Source organism: Natator depressus, chromosome 3, assembly GCF_965152275.1.
Source record: "Natator depressus isolate rNatDep1 chromosome 3, rNatDep2.hap1, whole genome shotgun sequence".
Lineage (NCBI taxonomy): Eukaryota > Metazoa > Chordata > Testudines > Cheloniidae > Natator > Natator depressus.
In genome coordinates this window covers 121532778-121548584 of record NC_134236.1, presented here as the reverse complement: position 1 = coordinate 121548584, position 15807 = coordinate 121532778, and the positions used below count along the sequence as shown (strand labels likewise).

The 15807-nt window shown below is 42.2% G+C and overlaps 1 protein-coding gene across 1 annotated transcript in view; it reads left to right on the top strand.

Annotated features, from left to right (window-relative positions):
* Nucleotides 1-15807, top strand: part of LOC141984065 (plasminogen-like) — a 62256-nt gene that overhangs the window by 29348 nt on the left and 17101 nt on the right. The window contains exons 8-13 of the mRNA XM_074947002.1: nt 1303-1465; nt 2473-2603; nt 4079-4244; nt 9407-9594; nt 10386-10534; nt 15153-15246. Coding sequence (XP_074803103.1) covers nt 1303-1465; nt 2473-2603; nt 4079-4244; nt 9407-9594; nt 10386-10534; nt 15153-15246 — 891 coding nt within the window. The remainder of the gene's footprint in view (nt 1-1302; nt 1466-2472; nt 2604-4078; nt 4245-9406; nt 9595-10385; nt 10535-15152; nt 15247-15807) is intronic.

Here is a 15807-nt window from a genome sequence, read left to right as displayed (position 1 = left end):
GCCTGTTAACTCATGTGAAAACTACAAACTGTGTTGCCATCACTAGGATTTTATCCTATGTTAGCTAACTCGAGTTAAGAACACATCTTTTTTCCTAGTGAAGACAAGACCTCTGAGCTCAGGGCTAGCAGTTAAAAAAATCCATTAAACTGAGCACATTTGACATGCAAATCACAAAGACAATAAATATGGTGCACCACTATGCCATTTTTAGACCAGAATTGCACTTTGAGGAGCAGGCTTATATTTATGTCATCAGTCCTAGTCTTCTCAAGTATATGCTCACTGCTTTATGAAGAAGCACATATTTGCTGGATAGAGATCAATTAAAACACCTATTTATTGATGGAGGGTGAATATTTGACAGGTTTCTCTACAGTAAGAAATGGGTTGAGAAAGTGTAAGATCACTGATACTGAGTTTAGAACTTTAACTAGTTTTATGGAACATGTTGACCTTTTAGAACCTTATTATTCTCCCATCGGGAAATTATATGTACAGTCAAAATGTATGTTCGTTTACATCTTCAAGTTAAAAAACAAAACCAAATAAATAAATGTGGACTCACAACCCAATGGTAGCTCCTTTACGCCTTTGAGGTACCCAGTGCTCTGGTTCTCCTTGGAATACTTGTGGGCTGTGGCTAATAGACACCTGCCTTTCTTAATGCTTATTGCATAAGTACCTGAGTAGTTCTAACCATCTTCCTTTCTTCAGCATTCTCCTTTTGCTGCCAGACCATCTCAGGCTCCTTGTTCCAAGGCTCGCTCTTCCCATTAGATCTTCCCCCTCCAGATTTGTGTTTTGCTCCAAAGGCCCCACACCCTGCTGTGATGCTTCTCTTTACAACATCTCACAGGGCCTCATCCTCACTACCTCCTGTCCTAACAATCTCTGCTCTTCCATCCTACCTCTCAGACTCACGTAGTCTTACTCCCTCACCTCACTTTTCTCACCTCCATTGTGGTGAGACAGCTAGGGCAGAGGAAAGGATGGATGGTTTAAATGTGGTCATGTTGCCGCCAGATGTTTCAGAGGGTTCGGCATAGAACAGAATTCACTCTTTGGAAAGTTTGATTCCTTTTGAAAATTTTATGGCAACTTAAAATCCAAGTGAGATGAGTCAAGAAGGAATGTTTTCTCTGTGCTTTGGCTTATGTCCTGCCATAGCCTTCAGAAACCTCACCAGTATAGAAACAAAAAGTGCATGTTCCACATTATGCAAAGTTAAGCTGAGTTTTGCAAAGTTAAGCTGACATATCTTGAAGGCACTGTTTATATTCATTTCCTTTTCTGGTATAGCTACACCACCACCACTTGCTGGCCCAGGACGTCAGTGCCTTTCAGGAAACGGAGAGGATTATCGAGGCAAGATAGGTGTCACTGTGTCAGGAAACACTTGTCAACGTTGGAATGCTCAGTTTCCCCACAAACATGCCAGGACTCCAGAGAGCTATCCCTGCAAGTATGTAAAACCTCTTCATTATTTGGTGCCTGCTGGAAGTACCAAGGAACACAGTTATTTCATGATGATGTAGACGTAATATTGAGGTTGGCACAACTTTTGTCCAACCATATTGCTAAGTTCTCCTTTCTCCATATTATTTCAGCTCTCTCATTATTCTTCTTTAATTTCTTCACTTGATCCTGCTCTTTGATTTTTCCTGTGTTCCTCCTCTTCATCTCTTATTCTTATGTACTTGCATCTTCCGCTCCGGCATTCGTGCTCTTCCTATTCTTCCTTTCCCCTCTCACATCTATCCTTTACTGTGTTCCATACCCAGGTGCTTCCATGTAGAATAAGAGTGTTAGAAAAATTATTTTTCCCAGTGATGATACTGTTCCACAATGTGCTTTATCTGCACTACTATTGGTGTCCTGTCACAAGTGAAGGAAGCACAAGTGTGATCCACTGGTGAACGTGTGTTACAGATTCTCCTCTGTGCTGATCCGCAGAGGATACGAGCTGTTACAGCCTCCAGCTATAGAGGCTTGGCTCTTAAACTCCATCTATAGCAGCACATGCGTTAAGTCTCCAGTTCAATGTGATCACTGCTATCTTTGCCAACATACCAGGGACCTCCAGAGCTAAAAGCAGGAGCAGCTACAGTTTGAGCTGAAGAGTCGAGGCTGTAAAACTAGGGTTTGTAACAACTCATATGCTCTGTGGATCAACATAGAGGGGAACCTGTAATATTCACCTGGGGTTACACAAGCATCAGAAAAGCTGCTCATATTCTTAGCATGTGGACCTCTCTTACCTAGAATGCTGACCGGACTCACAACAATAATGCATTGCAGTAATTTGTCTTTATTATGGATAAATGTAATTACTGAGCAACATTTTCCTGAAGTAGTGACTCACAATAAGAACAATAATAAACAGGTGAGGAAACATTCCCCACCCCCTTGTTCTCGGCCATTATCAGATTTCCACGAGAAGCTAATTTTCACACAGTGCTTTTACTTCAGGGCTTTAGAAGAAAACTACTGTAGAAACCCTGACGGGGAGATCAAGCCATGGTGTTACACCACCAACAGCACAACACGATGGGAATACTGTAACATACCCAGCTGTGATGAGACAGATGCAGAAAACACTGGTAAGGAGAGTGGATGCACCTGTGATATGGAAGTTGAAGGAATAGTGGGAGACAGTCATTCTTTTTTTGTACCAATTGCAAATAAATCATTGTTTATTCATATTTTTATTAATGTGTTGATCTGAGCACTGCAAACCACATCTGAACATTAGTGGAAGGTCCAACCTGTTGAGGGTAGGATTTAAGTCTGGTGGGAAAGTGCAGTGTGAGGAAGAAAGGTTTTACATCATATTGTTCCGCTGACTGCCTCGGCTTTGGAAAAGTTACTGAGTAGTGGGCTTACGGAGTTTCATTTTTCCTTTTGAACTTAGTATCTTTTCTAACATCAGAGAAGCTTTAAAAGTGTGGAAAAAGTTAAAAACAGGAAAAAATGAAAAATAAAACCCTAGAAAGCATTAATCGATTGCATTCAATGGCAAGGAAAGAAAAAAATGGAGATAAAGCAGAAAAACATAGTAATTAAAAATTCAATAAATATTCCATTTTTGAAAACTGAAATGAAAATTTTCCTTTTGTTTCAAAATTTCGCATTGCAATTGTTTTAAAAAATGGTTAAAATGACATTTCTCTGTTAAAAATTATTGTTTTGGACAAAACTCAATTTTTTGGTGAGAAAATTTTGGGCTCAAAAATTTCGACCAGCCCTTCAAATGATACAAGTACAGCAGGATCCCAGTTACCCAAATTGCTTGGCACCATCCAGTATGCGTACATACACCAGATGTGTGTCCATCGATAACAAATCAATAGAAACTGCAATAATTTAAGAGAAAACATCAGCCTCCAAACTCCAACCCCTGAAAAATCCAACCCAACACTTCCACTTGTTTACATATCCTAACTAACAACCCCAAACTCTTTCAGTACAAACAAAGGGAAATCATCCCAATGCAAAGTCACTAGAAATACATCTGATATAAAAGCACAACTTTGGATCCGCATTCTGAACTTTCACAAAAAGAGAAGGAGTACTTGTGGCACCTTAGAGACTAACAAATTTATTTGAGCATAAGCTTTTGTGAGCTAAAGCTCACTTCATCGGATGCAATCAGTGGAAAATACAGTGGGGAGATTGAATGCATCCGAAGAAGTGAGCTGTAGCTCACGAAAGCTTATGCTCAAATAAATTTGTTAGTCTCTAAGGTGCCACAAGTACTCCTTTTCTTTTTGCGAATACAGACTAACACGGCTGCTACTCTGAATTCTGAACTTTGTGATTCTCTAATCCAAGTATGCCCATAAACACAAAATTGAAACTGAGATTGCATCTAAGGAACAGCATCTGACTCATGAAGGTAACCCATTAAAATGCCCCTTCTGAATGAGATCTTGTTATAAGAAGGTATCTGTGACAGGCAGGCTAATCACTCTGACTTGTTTGTTTATTGCTTTTATTTGTTTGTTTTGTTTTCTCTGTGCTTGTTTATCAAAGTAAAATTCACCTTTAAAGCACTGCTTTTTATTGTTCATTACAGATGCAATTGTGCTTCACCAGGGTCCAGTCATTGAGGATTGCTTTCGAGGCACTGGCCTGAGTTACCGTGGCACAGCTTCGTTGACTGTCTCAGGAAAGAAATGCCAAGCATGGAGATCAATGTCTCCGCACAAACACACAAGAACCCCAGAGGCATATCCAAATGCGTATGTTTACTTCGACCACTATCACAAAATCAGTGTAGGCATTGTCCAGAAATCTATTAATTGTGCCATCCACGTAAAGGGACACTGTCAAGTTAAAATTCACATTGCAAACAAATTTCTTTACCAATTTACTAAGAGTGCCTTGAGAGATAGAATTTTAAAATCCAATTCAGTTGTTGTTATTTTAGGTCTTTGTTTAATTGTTTTAGTTTCTCCCACTTGGACAATGAAAATCAGCTAAGCCAGCTTCACTTTCAGGATCTTAATACTGCAGTGGTTTCAAACACTGCAAGAGGATGTATTTCATTTAAAATAACATCTTTCATTATTATTTTGTAAACCAATGAAACATTTATATTGGTCTAAGATTTTAAAAAAGCTTGTTTTCACAAAATTTAAATTCTGGGCTAAATGTAAGTACTGTATAGTGTCTTTTAAAATTGCTCTTAAAGAAATTAAGAGTTGTCATAAATATTCCAAGAATCAGACTTATGGCCAAATTCTGCCATCAGATCCACACTGTAGGTCATAGAAATATGCACTGTGTTATGTATTTGAGAATCTGACAGCTGCCTTTAAACCTGCTCCAGAACAGTGTATGGGAGAATCTAAGAAAATGGAAATTACTTATATGGACACAAATAATGTTGCAATACATACTGCTCAGGAATATGTATAGTATTGCTAAGTTGTATGTATTTTGTGACTGCTGTAGTCATAATTAGGAGGTGGGGGTTGGGAATATTATATACAGTGCTTAACTACCCTGACAGTTAAGAAGTTTTGCCTAATGTTCAGCTTAAACCTCTCTTGCTACAATTTAAGCCCCTTGCTTCTTGTCCTATCCTCAGCAATTAAGAAGAACAATTTATCTCCCTCTTCCTTGCAACAGCCTTTTATGTACTTGAAAACTGATATGTCCCCTCTCAGGCTTCTCGTCTCCAGACTAAACAAACCCAGTTTTTTCATTCTTCCCTCATAGATCATGTTTTCTAGACCTTTAATCATTTTTGTTGCTCTTCTCTGGACTTTCTCCAATTTGTCCACATCTTTCCTGAAATGTGGCACCCAGAACTGAACACACTACTCCAATTGAGGTCTAATCAATGTGGAGTAGAATAGAACAATTACTTATCGTGTCTTGCTTATAATACTCCTGCTAGTACATCCCAGAATGATGTTTGCTTTTTTTTGCAACAGCGTTACACTGGTGACTCATATTTAGCTTGTGATCCACTATGGCCCCTACATCCCTTTCTGCAGTACTCCTTCCTAGGCAGTCATTTCCCATTTTGTATGTGTGCAACTGATTGTTCCTTCCTAAGTGGAGTATATTGCATTTGTCCTTATTGAATTTCTTCCTATTTGCTTCAGATCATTTCTCCAGTTTATCCAAATCATTTTGAATTTTAATCCTGTCCTCCAAAGCACTAGCAAACCCCTCCCAGCTTGGTCTCATCCACAAATGTTATAAGTATACTCTCTATGCCATTATCTAAATCATTGATAAAAATATTGAACAGAACTGGATCCAGAACTGATTCCTGTGGGACCCCACTTGATATGCCCTTCCAACTTAACTGTGAACCACTGATAGCTACTCTCTGGGAACAGTTATATATTATATTAGCCTTTTTTACAACTACATCATATTGTTGTCTCATATTCAGTTTGTGATCCATCACCCCCAAACCTTTTCAGTAGAACTACCACCTAGCCAGTTATTCCCCATTTTGTAGTTGTGCATTTTTCCTTCCTAAATGAAGTACTTTGCACTTGTTTTTATTGAATTTCATCTTGTTGATTTCAGACAAATTCTCTAATTTGTCAAGGTCATTTTGGATTCGAATCCTGTCCTTCAAAGTGCTTGTAAAACCCTCCCAGTTTAGCGTCATCTGCAGATTTTATAAGCATATTCTCCACTCCATTATCCAAGTTATTAATGAAAATATTGTGTAGTACCAGACCCAAGACTGATCCCTGTAGGACCCCACTAGATATTCTCTCCCAGTTTCATAGCAAACCATTGAGTAGCAAACCTACTCATTGAGTAGGGTCTCTCAACCAGTTGTGCATCCATCTTATCATAATTTTATTTAGACCTTATTTCCCTAATTTGCTTATGAGAATGTCCTATGGGACTGTGTCAAAAGACTTATTAAAATAATATATCACATCTACTGCTCCCCCCACACATACCTACCAGTTCTCTAAGTTTGCTTTTTTCTAAGTCCTTTGTTCTTTTTCTGCTTCTCACTCCTTTCCTTCCCTATAATCATGAGATCTATCGCTTCATGGTCACTTTCACCCAAATTGCCTTCTGCCTTCAGATTCACTATCAATTCCTCCCTGTTGGTCAGAATCAAATCTAAAATGTCTGTTCCCATGGTTACTTCCTTCACTTTTTGAAATAAAAGGTTGTCCCTGATACATTCCAAGAACTTACTAAAAATTTTGTATTCTGCCATATTACTTTTCCAACAGATGCCCAGGTAATTAAAGCCCCCATTACTACCAGTTCTTGTGTTTTGGACATTTCTGTTTTTTGTTCTAGAAATGCCTCATCCACCTCCTTTTCCTGATTAAGTGGACTGTAGTAGACCCCTGCCATGACATCACCCTTATTTTTCCCCTTTTATCTTTACCCAGAGACTTTCAACTGGTCTGGCTCTTACTTTCATCTGGACCGCAGAACCAGTGTATATATTATGGATGTATAATGCAACCCCTCCTCCCTTTTTATTTTGGCTTCCCTTCTTGAATAAGCTATACCCCTCTATACAAATATTCCAGTCATGAGACTTGTGCCACAAAATCTCTGTGTTGCCAGTTAAGTAATAATTTACTTTATGTACTAACACTTCAGTTATTCTGTTTATTCCCCATACTCCTTGCATTTGCGTATAGGCATTTAAAAATATGCTGGTCTCTCTTATGCATAGTAAATAAATAACGAGGAAACCCATCTTGGATTGACAAACTGGAATGAGGGGTGATGGGATCAATGTAAATAGCTACTCACTGGGCTTCTTAACACTCACTTCTGCCTTCTTTAGTCTGTCCAAAATACAGAAGCTTAAATAATCATCCTGTCACAGCTCTCTAACCATGTTGTTGTCTTCTCAAGGCCTTTTCTGGAGTCCCTGTCTCTTTCAACGTAACTCCTAGCTGAAACCCTGCTTACATGTCATCTCATTTGTTGCAACCACCTTGTCGTCTGCACCTTGACCAACTGGCTGCTCCTTTTGCCTCCTCCTCCAAGTCTGGCCTCTTGTGCCATTTTTCATGCTGCTGCTTGTGCCTGGAAATGCACCCTTTTTTCCTGTGCGCCACGCATCTCCCTTCTCCACTTTTAAATATCTGCTCAATATCCACTTCTGTGGCCTTACTTTCCTCAGTGTCCTCCATTCCTCTGCTCTAATAAATGGGTTAGTCTCTAAGGTGCCACAAGTCCTCCTTTTCTCCACTCCTCTGCTATCTGCTTCTCCTCTCTTGCCGCACCTCAGTCTCTGATTAAATGTACCAGTATTTATATGACGAGCAAACGACATATTATATGGCCCACATTCTTTTCATCAAACCCTCATCCCTCTTTTCCATATCCATTTCATCCTCCTTCATGTTCTTTTATGTGTCTCTATTTTATGCCCCAGCATTGCAAACCCATATGCATGGGAGTTGTCCCAATAAATTCAGTGGGACTATTCTTACACATAAAGTTATTCACATGCAAAAGTGTTTGCTGAGCCTTAGACCATAAGAACTTAGAGGGAAGGGCCTGGTATTTTCTTAATTTTTATTTTAAAAAATCCTTCATTTTGATTTCTAAAAGCAACCCCGCCCATCCTCTCCCCCCCTCCCCATCCCGCCACCAAAAGCTCTGGATCTGTTTGAATATTTATTAATACATAATTACTAAGGCCCTACTTGAATTGCAAGATGATTGTCAAAAAGTTGTGGCAGAGATGCAGGCAAGCCGTGGAAAAATTGCAGACTAGTAATAATGGACCTTATTATTTGTGGTAATAAAGTCCATTATTTCTTTTCTGTGATTTTCCACTGTCAGCCACCTGGAGCTGAGGGCAGGGGGCCCACAGCTGAGTGTGGGCTGGGGCAGCCAGGGTTCCTGTTGTCAGCGCCATGCATGGTGGGGCTCCTGCTGTCAAAATTGCAGTGGAAGCCTAATACTGTGGAATCCACATTTTCTACAATATCGCCCGTTAAGTAGGGCCTTAATAATTGCATATTTTTCTACTATTGTATACAGTTATTTGTCTTTTATTAAAAATAATATTATGACACCAGTCATTACTCAGCAAATCATGATATTGGTATAGCTTTGGCTTAAATTCTGCAAATGTTGTTTTATGTTTCCTCATGCATAAAAAGGGATCATGTTACCAGTTATGATGTCAATATGAACTTCAGCCCTCTGCTGATATAATAGCCATAAAGGATGTTTTCTTTTCACATGGTGGCAATAGAATTTCTGCTATCTATGTTAAATAAATATATTGTGACAAAATGGCCAATGTTGGTATGGTAGGTCCCATGCTTTTCTTGGCAGGGGGCTAAGATGCTACCCCTTGCCCCTGCTCTTGGGGCACCAAGGGCCCTGTTGGTGGCCCAGGAAGGTGGTAGAGGAGGGAAGCGGGGGAGGGGTCTGGGTTTGCTCCTCACTCTGAGCCCCAGCCCTTGTCAACCCCTGCAGGTTTCTTACCCTCTTCCCCCTTGGGTAGGGTTACCCTCCATCCTTGACGCTGGGGGAGGGAGTCTTCCTGCCATGCTGAGGCAGGGTCTCCCTTCCTTCAGTTCGCTAGTCTTTCAAATCTCAGCAACACACCTCCAAACTCCAGTCCTCTCTCCTTCCTCACACCCCCTGACTGCCTGAAGCAGGGGAGTTTATTAGGTTCCTGACAGGGCCTTAATTTACTACAGGTGCTCCAATTAACCTGTAGCAACCCTCCCTAGTCTACAGGGAACCATGCCTTAATTAGCCTAGGGCTAATATATTTCCCCTCTCCCACTGCTCCCTGGCCCTGCTGTACCACAATACACAATTTCTTTAGTGTCTACATGCATACCGTGTTTTTATAGGAGGTTCCCGTAAACTCTTTCAGTGCCGTAGCATGAATAAGAACACACTATGTTTACATTTGTAGGGACTTGAAGCAGAACTATTGCAGAAACCCAGATGGTGATAGAAGCCCCTGGTGTTACACCATTGATCCTACTGTGAGATGGGAATACTGCAATCTGAGGCGGTGTGGCAATGTACAATTGTCTTTACCAAAGCCCCCTCGGACAACGATGACATCAACCCTTCATACAACGACACCCACCCAAACAGGTAACCAGCAAAATATAATCATTATGTAAAAGACCTATAGCATTTAATATGGCTTCCATCCATCAGAATGCTTAAGTATGTACTTAACTTTAAGCATGTGAACAGTCCCATTGAAGCCAACGCTTAACAACTTGCAGCATCAAGCCTTTACACACTGGTGCTTCAGACACATGCCTGAGGCCCTGGCTCCGAGATTCATGTGAGGTCATCTGTATCTAACCTTTTCTTTAAAAAATATTCTAACACTAAAGGCTGCCAGGAAAAGGTTACACTGGGGCCACATCTTGAAGTGTTGCATGATGTCTGTGTAAGTTTTCAGAGAGCCTGAAACCGTTGCTCAGAAGTTGGAACTGCCCCATTCATCTTCATTAATTGTTAACTCTGAAACCTGCGGCTCTGCTGAGAAAGCCCCGGTGACACCAACCAAGCAAGGAACTTGGTGTAATGGGAGCTTTTTCAATTGTTTTTTCCCAATCCGATTGTAGAAGATATTTAGCCTGATATTTTATGAAATAAAATTGGAATTTCATAAAATTGCTCTAAATTCACATGTTTTGTGAATTCCCAACACACATTTTGACAAAAAACAAACAACATTTTCATTATCAGTATTTTGCCCATCTCCAGCAATAATCCTAGCCTACGCTATCTTATACGTTCTTATACCATCCTGCTAGTTTATTTTTCTGCTACACCATAGGGCATGTAAGTACCAAAAGTACATAACCTCTGAATTTGGCCCAGTGATACACAGCAAAGAATCACCCTCTTGTTTTCTCTCCTGGTTGCAGACTGTGTAGTTGGCAACGGTAAAGATTATCGTGGCACAATAACAACCACCGCAAGTGGCAAGACTTGTCAAGAATGGAGTTCTCAGAAACCTCACAGCCATGAGTATTTCACGCCAGTGACTCATCCACGGGCAGGGCTGGAGAAAAACGTAAGCAGCAGTTCTGACAATACTTCCTGCCATTGAGCAGTCATTCTTTCCGCTCTGCCATGTTTGTGGAACACTGAAGAACTCTTCTTACTTTACTTTACTTTTCTCAGGACAAACTATGAACCTGATCATGTAAATCTCTTATTCAAGTGAACATCTCTGCAGGTAGCCTCCCCTGCTGGAAGGAGCAGTTTGTGGTAGCAGCAGCAGCAGGGACAGAAGGGGAGGACACAAGATTGGCTCCAGGCTTCTCCAGCCACAGCACACTCCTCAAACACCCCTCTAGACAGCATCTATGACCCATCCCAGGACACAGACACTCTCCTACCCCAGCGTGCCTCTAGCTACCCTGACACTCCCCCCTGTACCCAACAGCTGCTGATTTTTGTGTGGTTCCATATCCTACCCCTGCCATGGCTTGAGGCAGGGTGTGTGTGGGACATGGGGTGCACTCTTAGCATCGCCAATTCCCTCAATGTCATCCTCAGTAATGTGGTTTTGGCCTCCGCCGGAACCAGACCCCCAGTGATGTGAGAAACTCCAGCCTCCAAACCCCACTGGGGAATAAACTCCCTCTGATTGGCTGCCTGCCCCACTTCCCTGCCTCCTGTGGTAGAGCAGTGCTGTGCTCTCCCTTCCCATAGGAGCTGAGGAAAGTTTTGGGGTAAACCAAGAGGACAAAGGGAGTAGCTGACACCATTTTCACAGGAGGAGAGAGCAGAAAAAGCCCAGCAGAGCTCAGGATGGCTCTGCTCCCTCCTCCTCCTCCCATCCTGAGAGCAATGGGTCCATCTGCTCTCTCCCTCCCCCTTCCCCTCTGCACCCTTCAACACCTCGTATGGGAAGGGGAGGGGATGAAGAACCTGTGGAGCTGCAGGAGAAGCAGAGGTGCTCTGAGATGTGAGGGGGCGATGTGGGGGGCTGGGGGTGCATAATTTATTGGGCTTTGGGCAGATGTGGGGCTGTATGGCAGCAAAACTGATGTGGGGATTAGGAGGTGCCTAAGTAATTGCTGAGCTGGTGGGGTAGAGAGTTAGAATGTTGGCGTCCAGGAAGAAGCTGCTTGAGGGTGTAGAGATTCCAGCCTGCGAGAGCTCCTGCAGCTGGGGCCAGCTCACTGTGCTCTGCACATTTGGGGCTGCCTATAAATTATGTAACACGTTGTTTGGAGATTTTTTCAAGACCCACAATCCCACGGAACACCGAAACAAACATGAACAACTGAGGACCAACCCATCCCCTAACGTGTTATGTAATTTATGGACAGCCCCTGTGGGAGAGCTGGCAACATTTTAACTGACACATATCCAGGGGGAAGTTCAGAATTCAAAAGAAACACTGACAACAATATCTTTTAAAAGAAATCTCCTGATTTTGGAACTTTTGGAGATGGAATTCTGCACTCTCGTTCGTCCATGAGAAATGATGCGCCTGGAGAAACCCAAATCTTGGCAGCTTTGATAGTCCCCTTGACATTAATGGATTTGCAAGTACCAGTAAAGTCTACTTGCATGAGTACGCTTTTGCAGGATCAGGCCCTGTTTGTTTGTTTTTGTTATGTTTGTAATCTACAACAGAAGTGCTTTTCTTTCATGAACTGAAATTAGGGCGTATTTATCAGAACTGTCCTTTGCATTTGAGTGGGGGTTGATTTTGGGAAAGGTTAACGGATGCATCCAAACATAATTCACTAATTTGATATAAAATGTGTATTCCTCAGAGAGGGAATCACATGGGCTATGCTGTGGTCATTTCTTGGAGGAAGATTCATTCCCCTTCCTACCACCTGCACAAATCTCCAGCAGCTGGCCCAGAATTTCAGATTGAGCCCCAGGAGAAGGATTTGCCCTTAAGATGTGGCTAGGTGGCACAGCTGGTTAATGCACTAGGCTGAATTTGTAGCAAGAGCCTGTTTGACATAGTTCTTTTTTAAAACGATAAAATGCATTGAGATAAAATTCCGAGTGCAGATAAAATCAATTACATCTTACACCATAGCACCTTCATAGAATCATAGAATATCACGGTTGGGAGGGACCTCAGGAGATCATCTAGTCCAAGCCCCTGCTCAAAGCAGGACCAATCCCCAACTAAATCATCCCAGCCAGGGCTTTCTCAAGCCTGACCTTAAAATTCTCTAAGGAAGGAGATTCCACAACCTCCCTATGTAACCCATTCCAGTGCTTTACCACCCTCCTAGTGAAAAAGTTTTTCCTAATATCCAACCTAAATCTCCCCCACTGCAACTTGAGACCATTACTCCTCCTTCTGTCCTCTGGTACCACTGAGAACAGTCTAGATCCATCCTCTTTGGAACTCTCTTTTAGGTAGTTGAAAGCAGCTATCAAATCCCCCCTCATTCTTCTCTTCTGCAGACTAAATAATCCCAGTTCCCTCAGCCTCTCCTCATAAGTCATGTGCTCCAGCCCCCTAATCATTTTTGTTGCCCTCCGCTGGACTCTTTCCAATTTTTCCACATCCTTCTTGAAGTGTGGGGCCCAAAACTGGACACAGTACTCCAGATGAGGCCTCACCAACGCCGAATAGAGGGGAATGATCATGTCCCTCGATCACCTGGCAATGCTCCTACTTATATAGCCCAAAATGCCGTTAGCCTTCTTGGCAACAAGGGCACACTATTGACTCATATCCAGCTTCTTGTCCACTGTAACCCCTAGGTCCTTTTCTGCAGAAATGCTGCCTAGCCGCTTGGTCCCTAGTCAATAGCAATGCGTGGGATTCTTCCATCCTAAGTACAGGCTCTGCACTTGTCCTTGTTGAATCTCATCAGATTTCTTTTGGCCCAATCCTCTAATTTGTCTAGGTCCCTCTGTATCCTATCCCTACCCTCCAGCATATCTGTTTAGTGTCATCTGCAAACTTGCTGAGGGTGCAATCCATGCCATCCTCCAGATCATTAATGAAGATATTGAACAAAACCGGCCGCAGGACTGACCCTTGGAGCACTCCTCTTGATACTGGCTGCCAGCTAGACATGGAGCCATTGATCGCTATCCGTTGAGCCTGACGATCTAGCCAGCTTTCTATCCACCTTATAGTCCCATTCATCCAGCCCATACTTCTTTAACTTGCTGGCAAGAATACTGTGGGAGACCGTATCAAAAACTTTGCTAAAGTCAGGGAATAACATGTCCACTGCTTTCCCCTCATCCACAGAGCCAGTTATCTCATCACAGAAGGCAATTAGGTTAGTCAGGGATGACTTGCCCTTGGTGAATCCATGCTGATTGTTCCTGATCACTTTCCTCTCCTCTAAGTGCTTCAGAATTGATTCCTTGAGGACCTGCTCCATGATTTTTCCAGGGTCTGAGGTGAGGCTGACTGGCCTGTAGTTCCCAGGATCCTCCTTCTTCCCTTTTTTATAGATGGGCACTACATTAGCCTTTTTCCAGTCATCCGGGACTTCCCCCGATCGCCATGAGTTTTCAAAGATAATGGCCAATGGCTCTGCAATCACATCAGCCAACTCCTTTAGCACCCTCAGATGCAGCGCATCCGGCCCCATGGACTTGTGCTCATCCAGCTTTTCTAAATAGCCCTGAACCACTTCTTTCTCCACAGAGGGCTGGTCACCTCCTCCCCATACTGTGCTTCCCAGTGTAGTAGTCTTGGAGCTGACCCTGTTCATGAAGTCAGAGGCAAAAAAAAGCATTGAGTACATTCGCTTTTTCCACATCCTCTGTCACTAGGTTGCCTCCCTTATTCACTAAGGGGCCCACACTTTCCTTGACCTTCTTCTTGTTGTCCTCGTTGACCTTGTCTTCTTCTTCCCAATAGGAAAGACCCTAGCTCCCACCCCACATCCAAAGCAATTCCCTCCCTCCTAAGTATTAACTCAGGGAAAAGCCTGTGTAAATAAACATATGCTAATGATATTGGTGGCCTCATCCTGTTCCACTGGGTATGTTTATTCACCACAAGAGAATTCAGCATATTTGGCAGTCTTCTCAGGGGGCAGCTCACAACTGAGACAAATGGTGGAGAGGGGAGGAAACATTTAGACATTTCTTAGCACTGCGGTATTTAAGCAGGTTGGGATTGATGTGCATTGGCAAGCTATGTAGGAGAAGCTTCCACTGTAGCTGCCTGGCCCCATGACATACAGGGTCCTTTGCAAACCTCAAAAAGATGCTCTTTGCCATCTCCTCAAGATCTTGAAAACAAAGTGGGCTTTGGCAATATGCTTAGCATTGGCTTAATCATTCTGATTGACTTCAGTGGGAACAGAGTTAGGCCAACACTGAGCGCTCTAGGAAAATCCCATCTTATGTTTGTTGTACTCTTGAGTCCATAGGATCAATCGGAGATTCAGGCTGGCTCTGCTACTTGTGGCTTGCCTGGCTGAAGAAAGTTGTATCAGTTTTATTTTCATGACATTTCACTAAATTCATCTAACAGTTTTGAGAAAAAGAAAACAAAGGATTTTATTGCAATGAGAATAAATGATTATCAACAAAACAGTGAAATATTGTCTGGGGGGAAAAATCCAACATTTAGTTTTATATTATTATAAAAGCATAAATCAATCGACTTTTTAATTCCCTTCTTAATATTCAGGGCTTTACTGTTTGTTTGTTCATTTCTGTATTTATTACAGTATTGCAGGAATCCTGACGGAGATATTAATGGTCCTTGGTGCTATACGACAGACCCAAGGAAAGCCTGGGAATACTGTGAAATCACCGAGTGCCGTAATTATTCTTTAAAGAGTCTTGTCTCCCCCATTTACGCTTTTGAAAATGTTTTTATGACATTTGCAATGGGTTATTTTATTTTTCAATCTGAGTGGAAAAGACAGGCTTTAACAATAGCTTTATAATTCAAATTATAGCTCCATGTAACTGACAACAGCATCTGCTGGTAATAATCAGCTAAAGTTTAGGTAAAAAAGTTGGGTGTAATCTCTACAAGATTGTCTGATCCCAACAGAATATGCTGTTTGTCATTGCTGGAGGTGGTCATCCAAAAACTGAAGCACCTGACATCACTAGTTACTCTTAAACATCTTAGGCAAACTCTACACAGAGGTTCTTTTTCATGGTTGTAACTAAACCCCACCCCAGAGTATGGGCCTGGTCCCAAGCCCATTGAATTGAATGGGAGTCTTCCAATTGGCTTCAGTGGGTTTTGGATCAGGCCCTAAATCTGCAGGTTGTTCTCAGTGCTATTGGGTGGGACAGATGCAGGAGAAGGCTGAGCCATGCTGACCTAGAGATACGCTTACTTAGTGTATCTCTCTGGGATCCTCTGCT